We start from the raw sequence: 13,824 nt of genomic DNA, 5'->3' as shown, positions 1-13,824 counted from the left end.
GCCCGTTCTGCGCGCGTGTGCGCGCCCCGGGACCAGCCCTGGGGGCCAGGAGCGCGGCCGAGGACTGGAGAAAGGAGGGGTGGCCCCGCGAACTCGCGGGGCGCGAGGGCGGGGCATGTGCCTGGCCCTTGCCCCGCCCACCGGCCCCGCCCGCAGACTTCGGTGGGGAGGAGGAGGCGGCGGCGCTGGGCTCCGGGACTCGGCGGCGGCGAAGAGCGCGGAGTCGGAGCTGGACGCCGCCGCCGCCGTCACCGCCACCGCCACCTGCGCGGCAGTCATCAAGGTAGGGCGGCCCCGGGCCGCCGGCCATACCTTCCCGGTTTGTGCGATGTGTGCGCGCTGCGCCTCCGGGCTGCAGCGCCTGGGGAGGGATGCTGGGGCTCGGCGCACCGCGGGGGACCTGGCGGGGCGCGGGGGACCTGGCTTCCAGCCCCTCCGCGTGACCTTGCACAAAGCACTGTTCTTCTCCAGGCCTCAGTTTCCCCGTCGGAATAGCGGGCGCAGTGGTGGCACGTTCCTCGCCTGACTGTTAGAGTAGGGGCCGCCTCAGGCTCCAGCCTCCCGACGGCGCGGAGCTCGCATGGGCACTGTCTGCACAGCCTACCCGGAACGAACGCGGCTCATGCTGGGTGTGGCTGGTCGTGCCCGTCAGCCTCCCTCCCGGCCCCCGCTAGCGGCCTGGGTGCCCCATGGGACCCGTGTGGTACTCTACCCTCTCTTGGCTAAGAAACCTGCTGGGCCTCAGCTTCCGGGCACGAGAAATAGGCAAGGGGAGAGGACACCCCCCAGGTCCCTGTGGAGCTGGCCTGGGCATGCAGGGTGGGGCCATCAGAGTCTGCCAGCCAAGTCTACCTCGCGGTCTGGGGCGGCGAGAACCTTGGGTTGGAGGTAGTGGGGCCCTCGGCCCCAGACTTGCCTAGACCAAACCTGTGCAGGCACCTGGATTTAGGGAATGGTGTGGAACCTGCCCTCCCCTTCCCTTCCTTTCCCCACCAGGTGCTGACGCCCAGCTCGGTGTCCCAGCCTGCTGTGACAGGGCTAGGTCCATGCATGGACCCCAGAGGGGCTCCAGCACCAGGAGAGCCATGTCTGGGTGGGGTTGGGTCTGGGACAGAGCAGGTGTCTGAGGGACTGTGTGTGGCTCCCGACTCTCTGTGTAAAGAAGAATCCTGGCATCTGGCCCAGCCCCTTGGTCAGATCCCCTCTGGAAGGTCTTGCTGCCCAGTTGCACACCCCTTATTATGGGAATCTCACTAGCTGTAAACAGAGCTAGGATCTGCTAGTCCTGCTCTGAGCACACAGACAACATCTGACTCCTCCCTGCCTCCCACCCTGGGGTAGTTATCTGGACTCTTAAGTCAGTTCACCTCAGAGATAAATACCCCCACATCCAGCATTGTTTCTTCTGTTGAAGCTGAAGAGAGCAAAGGCGGGACCAGGGAGCTGAGGTGTCTGCCCCAGAGAGGGCAGTAGTCAGCCTGGGGCTTGTTCACAACCCACTTCCTTAGGATTTACCTGCAGGTGAGCTGCCTTAGGTCTGGAGTGAGAGGAGCCAGAGGAGCCTCTCTCCAGACCGTATCCTCTCCTGTCACCCGCCCTGATTGAGGGAGCAGGTTCAGAGCATCAGGTCTGGGCCTTCTGGTCTCCCTTGTCCTCCTGCGAGACCTGTCCCTCACCTGGGAGCTTTCTTACAGCCAAAAAAAGGGCGAGGCTGCTGGGGTAGGGGGTGCCCGCTGAGTCCTCAGAGGTGTGTGAGCAGAGGTTGGCCAAGCACTTGCTGAGGGTGAGGTACCTTTGACTGCAAGTCTGGGACTCTCAGGCTGAAGTAGAGTGACCACAACCTCACCTTCTGGCCATGGTGGAGCTGCACGGGACTTGAGGCTAGACCATAGATGAGTGTTATTATTCCCTCGTAAAAGCAGACTAAGTATCTGTACTGTCACTCAAGTGCAGCTCCCTCGAACAGGCTTAAGTGCTACCTATGTCTCCTGTCATCTTTACCTGCATATAATTCAGGTTCTGTTTTCCTGTTCCACTAGTCCAAGCTGTTTGGACCTTGATTTAGAGCTATGGCAGATCCTGGGTATTAAACAGTCATCCTAGGTCAATAATTTTAAAATGCACCATGGAATTATGAAATATCTAAGCTGAAAGGAATCTTAAAAAATCATCTCATTCAACCCCATCATTTTACAGATAGATATCCTCTGTCCCTGGAGGGGATGTGACTTGTCAAAGATCACACAGCAGACAAGCAACCAAGCCCAGGGATCTTGATTCCAGGACTTGTGTGTGTGTGTGTCTGAAAACACATACCATATAGTAAATGAAAGCACTCTATTTATTCCTATAAAATTAGCAGAAATAAATGTAAAAGGATAAAACTCTATGCTGGTAAAGCTATAGGGATTCTCCAATAGCGTTTAATTTTGCAGGGCAATCTGGCAGCTTGTTCCAAAAGTCCATGAAAATGGTCCTAACTTCCGTTTGCCCCTAGTCTTCTACTTTGAGGACTTTGCCCTAAGGAAGTAATTATAGGAGAGATGAGTGTAGTGCTGTTATTTACAAGAAGTTATCTTATGGTAAAGAAGCGTTTGGTGTTTTACTACGGCTGAATAAGCATTTCATTTAAAAAGTACAGCTTTTAAAATAATGATACTGAAGTTTCCAATACCAGAGTCTGGCTAACACAGGAGCAGTGTGGTCCAGAGGAAAAGCCCCAAGACTCATGTCAGCGTACATTCAGCGAAGGTTCTTCCTCACCCCATCCTGTGAGCTCAGGTCAATTCCTGCCCTCTTCTGCACCTCACTTCCCCTACCTGTGAAGTGGGGTAGATTCAGTGATTGCTGAATTTCCTTGAGCTCTGGACAACTCACGTTCTAGACTGAGCAAATCTCCGTAGCAGAAGCCTTTATTAGGAGGAGCAGGGAACACAAGGATAACCAAAGAATGTTCCAGCCTCCCTACCCCATGACCCCATCATTAAATAAATCCTCTTAGAGGCAAACAACTAGCTAGCATTTTTCTTCTAGGGAAGGGGTTTCCCTCGGCCTTAGAGCTTTGTTACCGCAAAATGTCCAGAACCTGGATTATTTTAGAGGACAGAGATTTTCCAGGAGGATCAGAAAATAATTCACCAAGATTCTCCATGTATTGTTTTATGTTGCCTCCTTCAGAACAGATTATAGGTGTTTAGCAATCACATCTATTATGAAGGGCCAGGAGTTGGAGCAAACATTTACAGGACACCTACTGTGTTAGCCCTTGAGGTGCCTCCCGGGGGCTTGCAGGCCACCATGGGAAACGTACTAAGTTAAACTATGTGAAAAGGCCAATATCTGGCTACTTTTGACTTAACAAGAAATGGCCATTTTATTTGGTTCAGGCTGAATGGAAAAAGATATAATTAAAAAGCAGTGTGTTCCTTACCATATAATTGAGAGATTGGCAGGGTGCTGTGGGGGAAAGAGTGATTAGATTACTGTGTAAGCTCACAGAAGTCATGGAGGAAGAACATGGGAGCCTTGCCTTGGATTATCAATAACAATAATAATAAGCTAATATTTATTGAGTAGTTACCACCTGCCTGATTTTCCTAAGGGCTTCACATTTGATCATTCAACTTTTCATTTATTAAACACCTTCACTGCACTAGGTTATTTTCTAGGTATGGTGAGGAGGGGTTCTTGACAGTAAACAAAATAGACTAAAAAAAAAAATCTGTCGTAAAGGAGCTTACAGTCTCATAGGAAAAGAAGACAGACAAATAAAATAGGTGGTGATAAATGAGATGGACCAAATAAAACATAAAAGGATATTTCAAGTGTGTGAGGGAGAATGAAAGGGAAGAGGTGTGGTTTCAAATAGTTGGGGAGAATCACTGAGAAGGTGACCTTTGGAAGAAGGCTTAGCCGATTCCTGGGGGAAGAGCTGTCCAGGTGAAAGGAATGACCAGTGCAAAAGCCCTAAGGTAGGACCATGCTTGGCGCCCTCAGGAAGAGCTGACTAGAGTAGTGGTAAGAGGGAAGAGGACACAAGTGAGGGAGGCCCGTGGTCAGATTGTGTACCCTGTCTCATGCAGTATGGAATTCTGTAAGTTTGAGGGAGGTATGATTTTTCTCTTTTTCATTTAAAGGAAGAGAGATACAGAGAGTTTCAGTAACTTGGTGAAACATTGTCTCATAGAGGAGCTAGGGCTTTTGGTCAAGCCTAGTAGGAGCCATGGAAAGCTTTGAACAAGGAAAGAACATGGCCACATTTGAGTGTTACTGCGATTCTTTTGCTGTACAGAGAGAAGGCTGTGGAAAGAGTCTAGGGCTGGAATAATGAAGCTGGACCAGGACAGCGTGAACCACTGAACATGGGGGCAGAGGATCTGCTGAGCTTGGTCCTTGGGGTGAAATAGGAATCCAAGCCAGAGGAGGAGGAAACCATGCTGGCTTTGGGCCTTATTTATTTCAGTCAGTTCAGTTCAGTCGCTCAGATCAGATCAGATGAGATCAGTCGCTCAGTCATGTCCAACTCTTCGAGACCCCATGAATCGCAGCACACCAGGCCTCCCTGTCCATCACCAACTCCCAGAGTTCATTCAGACTCACGTCCATCGAGTCAGTGATGCCGTCCAGCCATCTCATCCTCTGTCATCGCCTTCTCCTCCTGCCCCCAATCCCTCCCAGCATCAGAGTCTTTTCCAATGAGTCAGCTCTTCACATGAGGTGGCCAAAGTACTGGAGTTTCAGCTTTAGCATCATTCCTTCCAAAGAAATCCCAGGGCTGATCTCCTTCAGAATGAACTGGTTGGATCTCCTTGCAGTCCAAGGGACTCTCAAGAGTCTTCTCCAACACCACAGTTCAAAAGCATCAATTCTTCGCCGCTCAGCCTTCTTCACAGTCCAACTCTCACATCCATACATGACCACAGGAAAAACCATAGCCTTGACTAGACAGACCTTTGTTAGCAAAGTAATGTCTCTGCTTTTAAATATGCTATCTAGGTTGGTCATAACTTTCCTTCCAAGGAGTAAGCGTCTTTTAATTTCATGGCTGCACTCACCATCTGCAGTGATTTTGGAGCCCAGAAAAATAAAGTCTGACACTGTTTCCACTGTTTCCCCATCTATTTCCCATGAAATGATGGGACCAGATGCCATGACCTTAATTTTCTGAATGTTGAGCTTTAAGCCAACTTTTTCACTCTCCACTTTCACTTTCATCAAGAGGCTTTTTAGTTCCTCTTCACTTTCTGCCATAAGGGTGATGTCATCTGTATATCTGAGGTTATTGATATTACTCCCAGCAATCTTGATTCCAGCTTATGTTTCTTCCAGTCCAGCGTTTCTCATGATGTACTCTGCACATAAGTTAAATAAGCAGGGTGACAATATACAGCCTTGATGTACTCCTTTTCCTATTTGGAATCAGTCTGTTGTTCCATGTCCAGTTCGAACTGTTGCTTCCTGACCTGCATACAGATTTCTCAAGAGGCAGATCAGGTGGTCTGCTATTCCCATCTCTTTCAGAATTTTCCACAGTTTATTGTGATCCACACAGTCAAAGGCTTTGGCATAGTCAATAAAGCAGAAATAGATGTTTTTCTGGAACTCTCTTGCTTTTTCCATGATCCAGCGGATGTTGGCAATTTGATCTCCGGTTCCTCTGCCTTTTCTAAAACCAGCTTGAACATCAGGAAGTTTACAGTTCACGTATTGCTGAAGCCTGGCTTGGAGAATTTTGAGCATTACTTTTCCAGCATGTGAGATGAGTGCAATTGTGTGGTAGTTTGAGCATTCTTTGGCATTGCCTTTCTTTGGGATTGGAATGAACACTGACCTTTTCCAGTCCTGTGGCCACTGCTGAGTTTTCCAAATTTGCTGGCATATTGAGTGCAGCTCTTTCACATCATCATCTTTTAGGATTTGGAATAGCTCAACTGGAATTCCATCACCTCCACTGGCTTTGTTCGTAGTCATGCTTTCTAAGGCCCACTTGACTTCACATTCCAGGATGTCTGGCTCTAGATGAGTGATCACACCATCGTGATTATCTGGGCCGTGAAGATCTTTTTTGGGTAGTTCTTCTGTGTATTCTTGCCACCTCTTCTTAATATCTTCTGCTTCTGTTAGGTCCATACCATTTCTGTCCTTTATCGAGCCCATCTTTGCATGAAATGTCCCCTTGGTATCTCTAATTTTCTTGAAGAGATCTCTAGTCTTTCCCATTCTGTTGTTTTCCTCTATTTCTTTGCATTGATTACTGAGGAAGGCTTTCTTATCTCTTCTTGCTATTCCTTGGAGCTCTGCATTCAGATGCTTATATCTTTCCTTTTCTCCTTTGCTTTTCGTTTCTCTTCTTTTCACAGCTATTTGTAAGGCCTCCTCAGACAGCATTTTGCCTTTTTGCATTTCTTTTTCTTGGGGATGGTCTTGATCCCTCCGTCAATAGTTCTTTGTCATGAACTTCCATCCATAGTTCTTCAGACGCTCTGTGTATCAGATATAATCCCTTGAACCTATTTCTCACTTCCGCTGTATATCGTAAGGGATTTGATTTAGGTCATATCTGAATGGTCTAGTGATTTTCCTTACTACTTTCTTCATTTTAAGTCTGAATTTGGCAATAAGGAGTTCATGATCTGAGCCACAGTCAGCTCCTGGTCTTGTTTTTGCTGACTGTATAGAGCTTCTCCATCTTTGGCTGCAAAGAATATAATCAATCTGATTTTGGTATTAACAAATTCTTAATAGCACCTCTTTTGTTTCAGGCGCCATCTAAGATTTTAACTGGCCCAGTCAATCTTCAAAACAGTCTATAGAATAAGTTACTATTACTTATTATTTTTAATGGGTGTATTAGATTATATGTGAATTATGTCTCAATGAAGTTAATTTGCCAAGAAAGTATATTTGTTTTTTCTGTTATAAATATTTGATGATAATAGAGAATTTAGAAAAAAGAGAGGAAAACAAAATAAATCACTGTCTTCTCTTTTTATCTCAGATAATCAATATAAACATTTTAGTAATGTCTACTTTGTCTCTTTTTCTACTGTTATCCCCATTTCGCAGATAAGGACACTGAGGCCCAGAGTGGTTGGGCAGCTTGCCCAGGGTCATACATTTGGACCCATGTCATCTGACTCCAGTGTTCAGGGTCTTAATCACTGAGCTACGTTGCCTGTAGGCAAACTAGAATGTCCATTGGTAAGTTTATTGAGACACACAGCCTCCACTCACCCCACCCCCAGCATCATTTCACAGACAGGGAAGTTAAGGCCCAGTGAAAGGTGAGGCCTTGTTTAGTTAGCATCTCTCAGCCAGTTGGGAGCAGATATGTGCGATCTCATTCTAAGAAGAAACAGGGAGCTGAGGATTTGTAGAGTTGATATGACAGCTGCTTCCAGCTTGGCCTTGAGCCCAGAGCTTGCAGGGGGCTGGCAGGTGCCATGACCTACACATACAGAGTGCTGGGCATTTCCAGGGCGGGCCTGTCTTCCCTGGGCCCAAGAATCTCAGCCCTCCAGCAGCCTTGCTGGGAGGTGACTAGGGTAGGGGGGGAGAGTTTGGGACCTTGCCAAGCCTACAGGCCCCCTGGGAGTTGTCTCTGGTACTCTGACTGTGCATTTGTTTCTGGCGCTGGTGCCAGCAAACTCCCTGGGCCGCCTGCTGCCAGGGATGCAGCCCTGGCTTCCCATCCCAGCACTGCCACTGGGTGAGCTTCAGGCCGGGATCCTTCTCTCCCCACCTGCTAGCTGTAGGATGAAGGAAATAGAGATGGAAAGTTCTGGCACAGGGCATAGCGCATGGAAGAGCTCAATAGAGAGCCAACTGCTCTTGCTGTTCCTAGGGCTACCCCAGGGTGTTGGCCCAGGCTGGGGGACTAAGCCTTCCCAGCCAGAAACCCCTCCTCAGTGCTCCCCTTCACACCTGCTTGGCCAGGGAGGCCTAGCCAGTGCAAGAGGAGATGGAAATGAACCCCAAGCAGAGGCTTGGCGTCTAAGATGGCAAGCAACAAGGAACACAGTGGAACAAAAGAGCCTTCTGAAGAGGGAGACCTGTCCTGGTCAATGACATGCTCTGTAGGCAAGTCCTGTCCCTTCTTTTTACCCCTTGTCCTCTTCTGTAAAGTGGGGAGGGCATTTCCTGCCTTAATAATCGTAACCATCTTCATTCCATCTATTGGGATCTGTTATCCCTCAGCAGCCATCTATTGAGGTTTTACTGTGCCTGGGGAATAAGAATGGGAACAAGCCAGACCCATCAGTACCTTCAAGGGCATGCATTCTGGTGAGGGGCTCAGTTCAGATAGGGAAACCCCAGAGCTATGGGCCCTTAAGGAGGAGCATCTAATGCAGCCTGGGGAGGCTGGTAGAGTGGGGAGGCTACCTGGAGGAAGTAATGCTTGGGCCAGGTTGTTAGTGGGATTTGAAGTTGGCCAAACTCTCAAGGCGGGAGAAGCAATAAAGGTCAATGGGTAAATTGCCCCACCTCTGAGCCTCCGTCTCCTCATCTGTAAAGTGGGGATAATAAACACTTGCTTTGCTTAATGAATACGGTGGTTGTGAGTTCCAAAACTGGACAGAGAGCATGCAAACACTCAATGAACTGTGGATGCCAGGCACCTGTTCTCTGTTGTTTACTGTGCTATCTTAAGTCCCCAGGGCTTAGGGGAATATCAAGGCAGCATCTGAGTCCAAGAGAACATTCGGTCTGTTCTGAAAGGTCTGTGGTCAAGCCCAGCAGGGACAGACAGCCACGATTCACTTCACACCCCTTGATTTAAGGGTTCTAGAGTGTATCTGTGCTGGGGTGCAGCTGTGCTTTGAGGAGGCCCCGAGGGCGAGTGCGATCCAGTCACAGTCCTGTCCTGAGGAAGCGGGGCAAGTGTCCCCAGGAACCTCTGAGGCCATAAGCCCTGCACCCTGCTAGAGGCTGGGCACCCAGGCCGGGCCTCAGGGGCCTGACCAAGGGGGGCTTTAGGGACCTGCCAGGTGAAGGGATGGAGAGGATGGGGGGCACGGTGAGGTCACCAGGAAGAAACCAGCTTGTGTAGTGAGAGGTCTGCAAATTTGTCTTACCTGGAAAATCAAGGAAAAGAGCAGTGTACGGAGTGAGCCCATTTTGGTTATGGAATTTGGTTTGGAATATGAAGAAAGACTAGATCTACGCACAGGTAAATACAGAAGAATTTTCAGCCCAACACACATCAAGCTGGTTGATTATCTCTAGATGACAAAATTTTGTTTTCTTTTTCTGTATTTTGAATTTTTTTTGTGATAGACATTTTATTTCTGTAAAGAGGTGGCTGTATGTAATGTGTGTTAAAATGGAATGTAGATGGTGTAGTAATCCAGCCAGTCTCCTTTCACCAGGCTGGAGGGTTTAAGGAGATACCCACAGCGTGAGGACCTGGGTAAAGCCTGGGGAATGGATCCTCAGTGCTGGTCTTCCAGAACAGTTGAGGGCAGGGGCCACGGATGGCTTGATGTAGGTATCACATGGGAGGAGAGGTCTCCAGGGGTCTCCAGAGGGGTTCCCAGGGCTCTCTTTTGGGACAAAGACTAGAAGTTTAGGTAAGCAGTCAGCATTATGACTAACTGCCCAAAGCCAGGGACCCCGGGCAACATCAGCAGAAGCATAGAGTCAGATCCAGAGAAGTGAGGGTCCTGCTGGAGTTTGGGCCGCACCCTCCCCCCCCCAAGTGGGACTGGGGCAGCTGCAAGTGGTCCAGAGGCCGCCAGGCTGGGGAGGAGCCTGTGCTTTCAGATTCCGTGATGCTTCAGGCTTCCACCTCAGCGTGCCAGACCCCAGAAGACCCTTCATCCTCAGTGATGTGGATTCTCAGTCTTTGGTCCCTGGGACTCTCACGAATTGTCCGACCTCTTTGCAAAGAGAATAGAAAAATTGAGTTACTGTGCTATTTCACAGAGAAGGCAATGGCACCCTACTCCAGTACTCTTGCCTGGAAAATCCCATGGACGGAGGAGCCTGGTGGGCTGCAGTCCATGGGGTCGCTAAGAGTCGGACATGACTGAATGACTTCACTTTCACTTTTGACTTTCATGCATTGGAGAAGGAAATGGCAACCCACTCCAGTGTTCTTGCCTGGAGAATCCCAGGAACGGGAGAGCCTGGTGGGCTGCCGTCTATGGGGTCGCACAGAGTCAGACACGATTGAAGCTACTTAGCAGCAGCAGCAGTGCTATTTCATGGAATGCAGAGCACTGCCTGTTGTAAGATATACCACTATTTTATAATCCATTAGGAAGAAAAAGGGCAAGCAATTAAACTATAAGCTGCATCCCAGTTTCAAAGATGTGTGTTTAAAAACTGTGTGTCTTAGAATCAGCTAAATACGACATATGACCAGCCCCTACCTAGATTCTTAATTTACTATATATCCACTCATTTAATATGTGCAGCAACCTTGTGGCTAGATATTCTTGGCCTCTTTCTACAGATGAGGAAACCAGGGCCCAAGGAAGTGGCTTGCAAGATCACACAGTCAGCCAGAGGTAAAGCTAGGATTCGAACCCTGTTTTCACTGGATTCCACCACTTGCTCCTAATCCAACTCCAAAGACCAGCTCCTGAGCTCTGACTCTTGGGAATAATGTTCAGCAGTGTAAACGTATTGCCAGTGCAGAAATGCCCTGGTGGACTGGCCATTAAATGCCAGGTGCTCTGAGTAATGGGGGGCCTGGAGGAGGGCTGAGGAGCTCATGGACAGGAAGGAGGCTTGAGAGCTTGCTGGCTGAGTCATTAATCTCATCCTTGTTATGACCATTTCCAAGAGTAGGTTGGCCCATGGCCTGCCCTGGAGAGAGACTGCAGAGGCCTGTCCCGCACAGATAATCCTACAACCTCACCTAGACGGGCCCACTCATTCATTCCCTAAATAAGTAATTCTTCAATTTTTATTTGAACAAGACCTTTGTTTACGTATTGATCACTTTCCGCATCACACAGCTCAGTGCTAGGGATATCAAACGGAGCAAAACAGATAATCTAGGGGTTGTCCCAGTGAGCTCACAGATCAAAGGAGAGTTGTGCAGTACCCAGAGAGTCCCACAAAACCTGGAAAAGAGAGGGCATATGGAGCAGGCAGAGAGGAGAAACGTGCCTAGTCCAGGATCACTGCAGAAGGCTGTTGTAAAGGGAAGGACTTTTGAGCTGAGATCTGAAAGATAAGCAGGGGAGTAGCTGGGTGAGGGTAGAATATGCTCCATGAGAATGGAACATTCTAGACCAGAGAAACAGCCTGTGCAAAGGCCCTGAGGCTGGAGGAAATGGGCTGTTGAGGAATTCAAAGCCCCAAGTGTCTGTAGCTCAGATCCCTGCCCAAGGTGAATCTGGAGAGGTAGAGTGGGCCAGACCCTTCAGGCCTTGCAGCAATGGACTGGAGTGGCGTGGGCAGATTTCCATCTTTTTTTTTCTTTTCGGTTGGGCCTCGTCTTGGTTGTGGCACACAGGCTCTCTAGGTATGTCACACAGGCTTTATTTGCTCTGTGGCATATGGGATCTTAGTTTCCTGACCAGGGGTCAAACCCACGTCCCTTGCATTGGAAGGCAGATTCTTAAACCACTGAATCACCAGAGAAGTTTGAATTTCCATGTTTTGAAAAGATTAGGGGCAAGGTGTTTGCTATCGAAGACTATGTGACCAGGTAAGAACACGGTGGTAGCTGTGGGAACAGTAGCCAATGTGCATGGTTTAAGAGATATTTAGGACGTAGAGGAGGGAGGGGTGAATGATGGATTGGCTTTAGATACAAGGAGAAAGGGGCTTCCCAGATGGCTTAGTGTTAAAGAATCTGCCTGCCAATGCAGGATAAGTGGGTTGGATCCCTGGCCGGAAAGATCCCCTAGAGGAGGAAACGGCAACCCACTCCAGTATTCCTGCCTGGAGAATCCCCTGGGCGGAGGAGCCCATGGACAGAGGAGCCTGGCAAGCTACAGTCCACAGAGTCACTAAGAGTCATACACGACTGAGTGACTGCACACGCACTCACTGGAGCACACTGCTGGGATCTCATTTGCCCAATGTGCCTTTCGAAAGGCCTGACTCACAGGGGGAAGGGTGCTGGGGGGATACAGGCAGTAGTGGAAAAGGATCTCACCCTGTGGGTTTCCGTCAATTTTTTCCCCCAAAGTGTTTAGATATCCTGGTTCATCCAGCATCAGAGTTTTGCCAGATAATGATGAGAGAAGTCAGGAGGAAGAAAGATTTTATGGTGTTCTTAAGAGTGAGACGACAGACCACAGAACTGGCTGGAAAAAAAAGAGTGAAGAGAGAATGGGCAGGTAGGGGAGAGAAGGCAGAGGAAGCCAGTGGTGGAAGTTCTCACGGGGGAAGGTGTCTGCAGTGGGTAAAGCCTGGCCTGATCTCCTGGGTTGCTGGGACAAGGAATGGGCATCATGGTATGCAAATATCACATGGCCCAGACACCATCCTACAAGCTGGCCTTTCAGAAAAACTGGAGCCAAGCCTGAGGGATTATGTTGTCCTGGAGAGGGGTCTCTGGTCCAAAGCTCTCTCCTTGAGCCTGAACCTGTTTTTTATTGATCCATCAGGGGTGAGACTTCCCTGGTGGCTCAGACAGTAAAGCGTCTGTCTACAATGCGGGAGACCCGGGTTCAATCCCTCGTTTGGGAAATCCCCTAGAGAAGTAAATGGCAATCCACTCTAGTATTATTGCCTGGAAAATCCCATGGACAGAGGAGCCTGGTAGGCTACAGTCCACAGGGTCGCAAAGAGTCGGACACGACTTCACTTTCACTTTTCAGGGGTGATGACAGAGGATGGGTCACATCTGGAAGTGCCAAGAAGCTGGAAGCAGGGAGGGTGTGGTCAGCAAGGGGTGCTTGAACTAGTGACTCTGGAAGCGGGTCGGACTGTTTTCAGTCGTGGGGCTCGTCTGAAGTCACACAGCTGAAAAGTGACTCCCTGGTATGGTTTTCTGTCCTGTGGATTCCAGATTTCAGAGGGTAATCCCTTTCACTTATCTTGCTCTCAAGCTGAGAACATGGCAGCACTTAGTCTGCATCTTGGGAGAATAGTCAGAGCCAGCTAGGGGATGGCTAGAACTGCATGTGGGAAGACTTCCTGGAAGAGTAAGCATCTAAGCTGGGCCTTGTAGCAGCTGGACATACAGAGTGGTAAGGAGGGAGATGTTGGCAAAGGAACAGCAGAAGCCGAGGGCTGGCACAGGAAGCACACTGAGCCTGTTTGGGATGTGGTGAACATACAGTCTGGTCTGGCTCAATCTAAAGGGAATAGTATCAGATGCTGGCCAGACACCAAGGGCAGAGAGGTGGGAGCAGCCTACCCTGGCAGGAAGGAATGTTTTATCACTGACATTGTTTAGAACTGTAGGCACATCATGATAATGAAGCCAGGCTTTTTGTTGATTTTATTATTGTTTTTAAGCTCTCTATAGAAAAAGCCCCTCTTACTTTCTGCACCCAGCTGACTGCTCAGCTCCCTACTGCCTTTGTCTCCCCACCCCCAGCTTCCCCTTCACAGCAGGAGGGAAGAGAGCCCTAGAGACAGGAGCAGGATTCTAGCCAATACCTCAGAAGGCCCAGGATCCATGCCTACAAATGCCCACCACCTTACCAGGCCTGGGTTGGCACACCCTGGGGACCACTGTGCTGTAGAACTCCAGGTCCTATGGTGTCCTGGGCTGCAGTTGGTGGTCAGAGACAGAATGCTCCGGCTCTAAGGGCACCCCAGATCTCACCCTCCTAAACAGAGCCTTCCAGAGTAATAGTTCAGTTCAGTTCAGTCGCTCAGTCTTGTCCGACTCTTTGCAACCCCATGAGTCCC

The 13,824-nt window shown here is 49.2% G+C and overlaps 1 protein-coding gene across 1 annotated transcript in view; it reads left to right on the top strand.

Annotated features, from left to right (window-relative positions):
• Window positions 1-65: 65 nt before the first annotated feature.
• CORO2A (coronin 2A) overlaps window positions 66-13,824 on the top strand; it is a 67,687-nt gene continuing 53,928 nt past the window's right edge. The window contains exon 1 of the mRNA XM_027549735.1: window positions 66-283. Within this exon, the coding sequence (XP_027405536.1) occupies window positions 116-283 (168 nt within the window). The 5' untranslated portion in view covers window positions 66-115. The remainder of the gene's footprint in view (window positions 284-13,824) is intronic.

Source organism: Bos indicus x Bos taurus, chromosome 8 (assembly GCF_003369695.1).
Source record: "Bos indicus x Bos taurus breed Angus x Brahman F1 hybrid chromosome 8, Bos_hybrid_MaternalHap_v2.0, whole genome shotgun sequence".
Taxonomy (NCBI): domain Eukaryota; kingdom Metazoa; phylum Chordata; class Mammalia; order Artiodactyla; family Bovidae; genus Bos; species Bos indicus x Bos taurus.
This window is presented reverse-complemented; position numbering and strand designations above follow the sequence as displayed.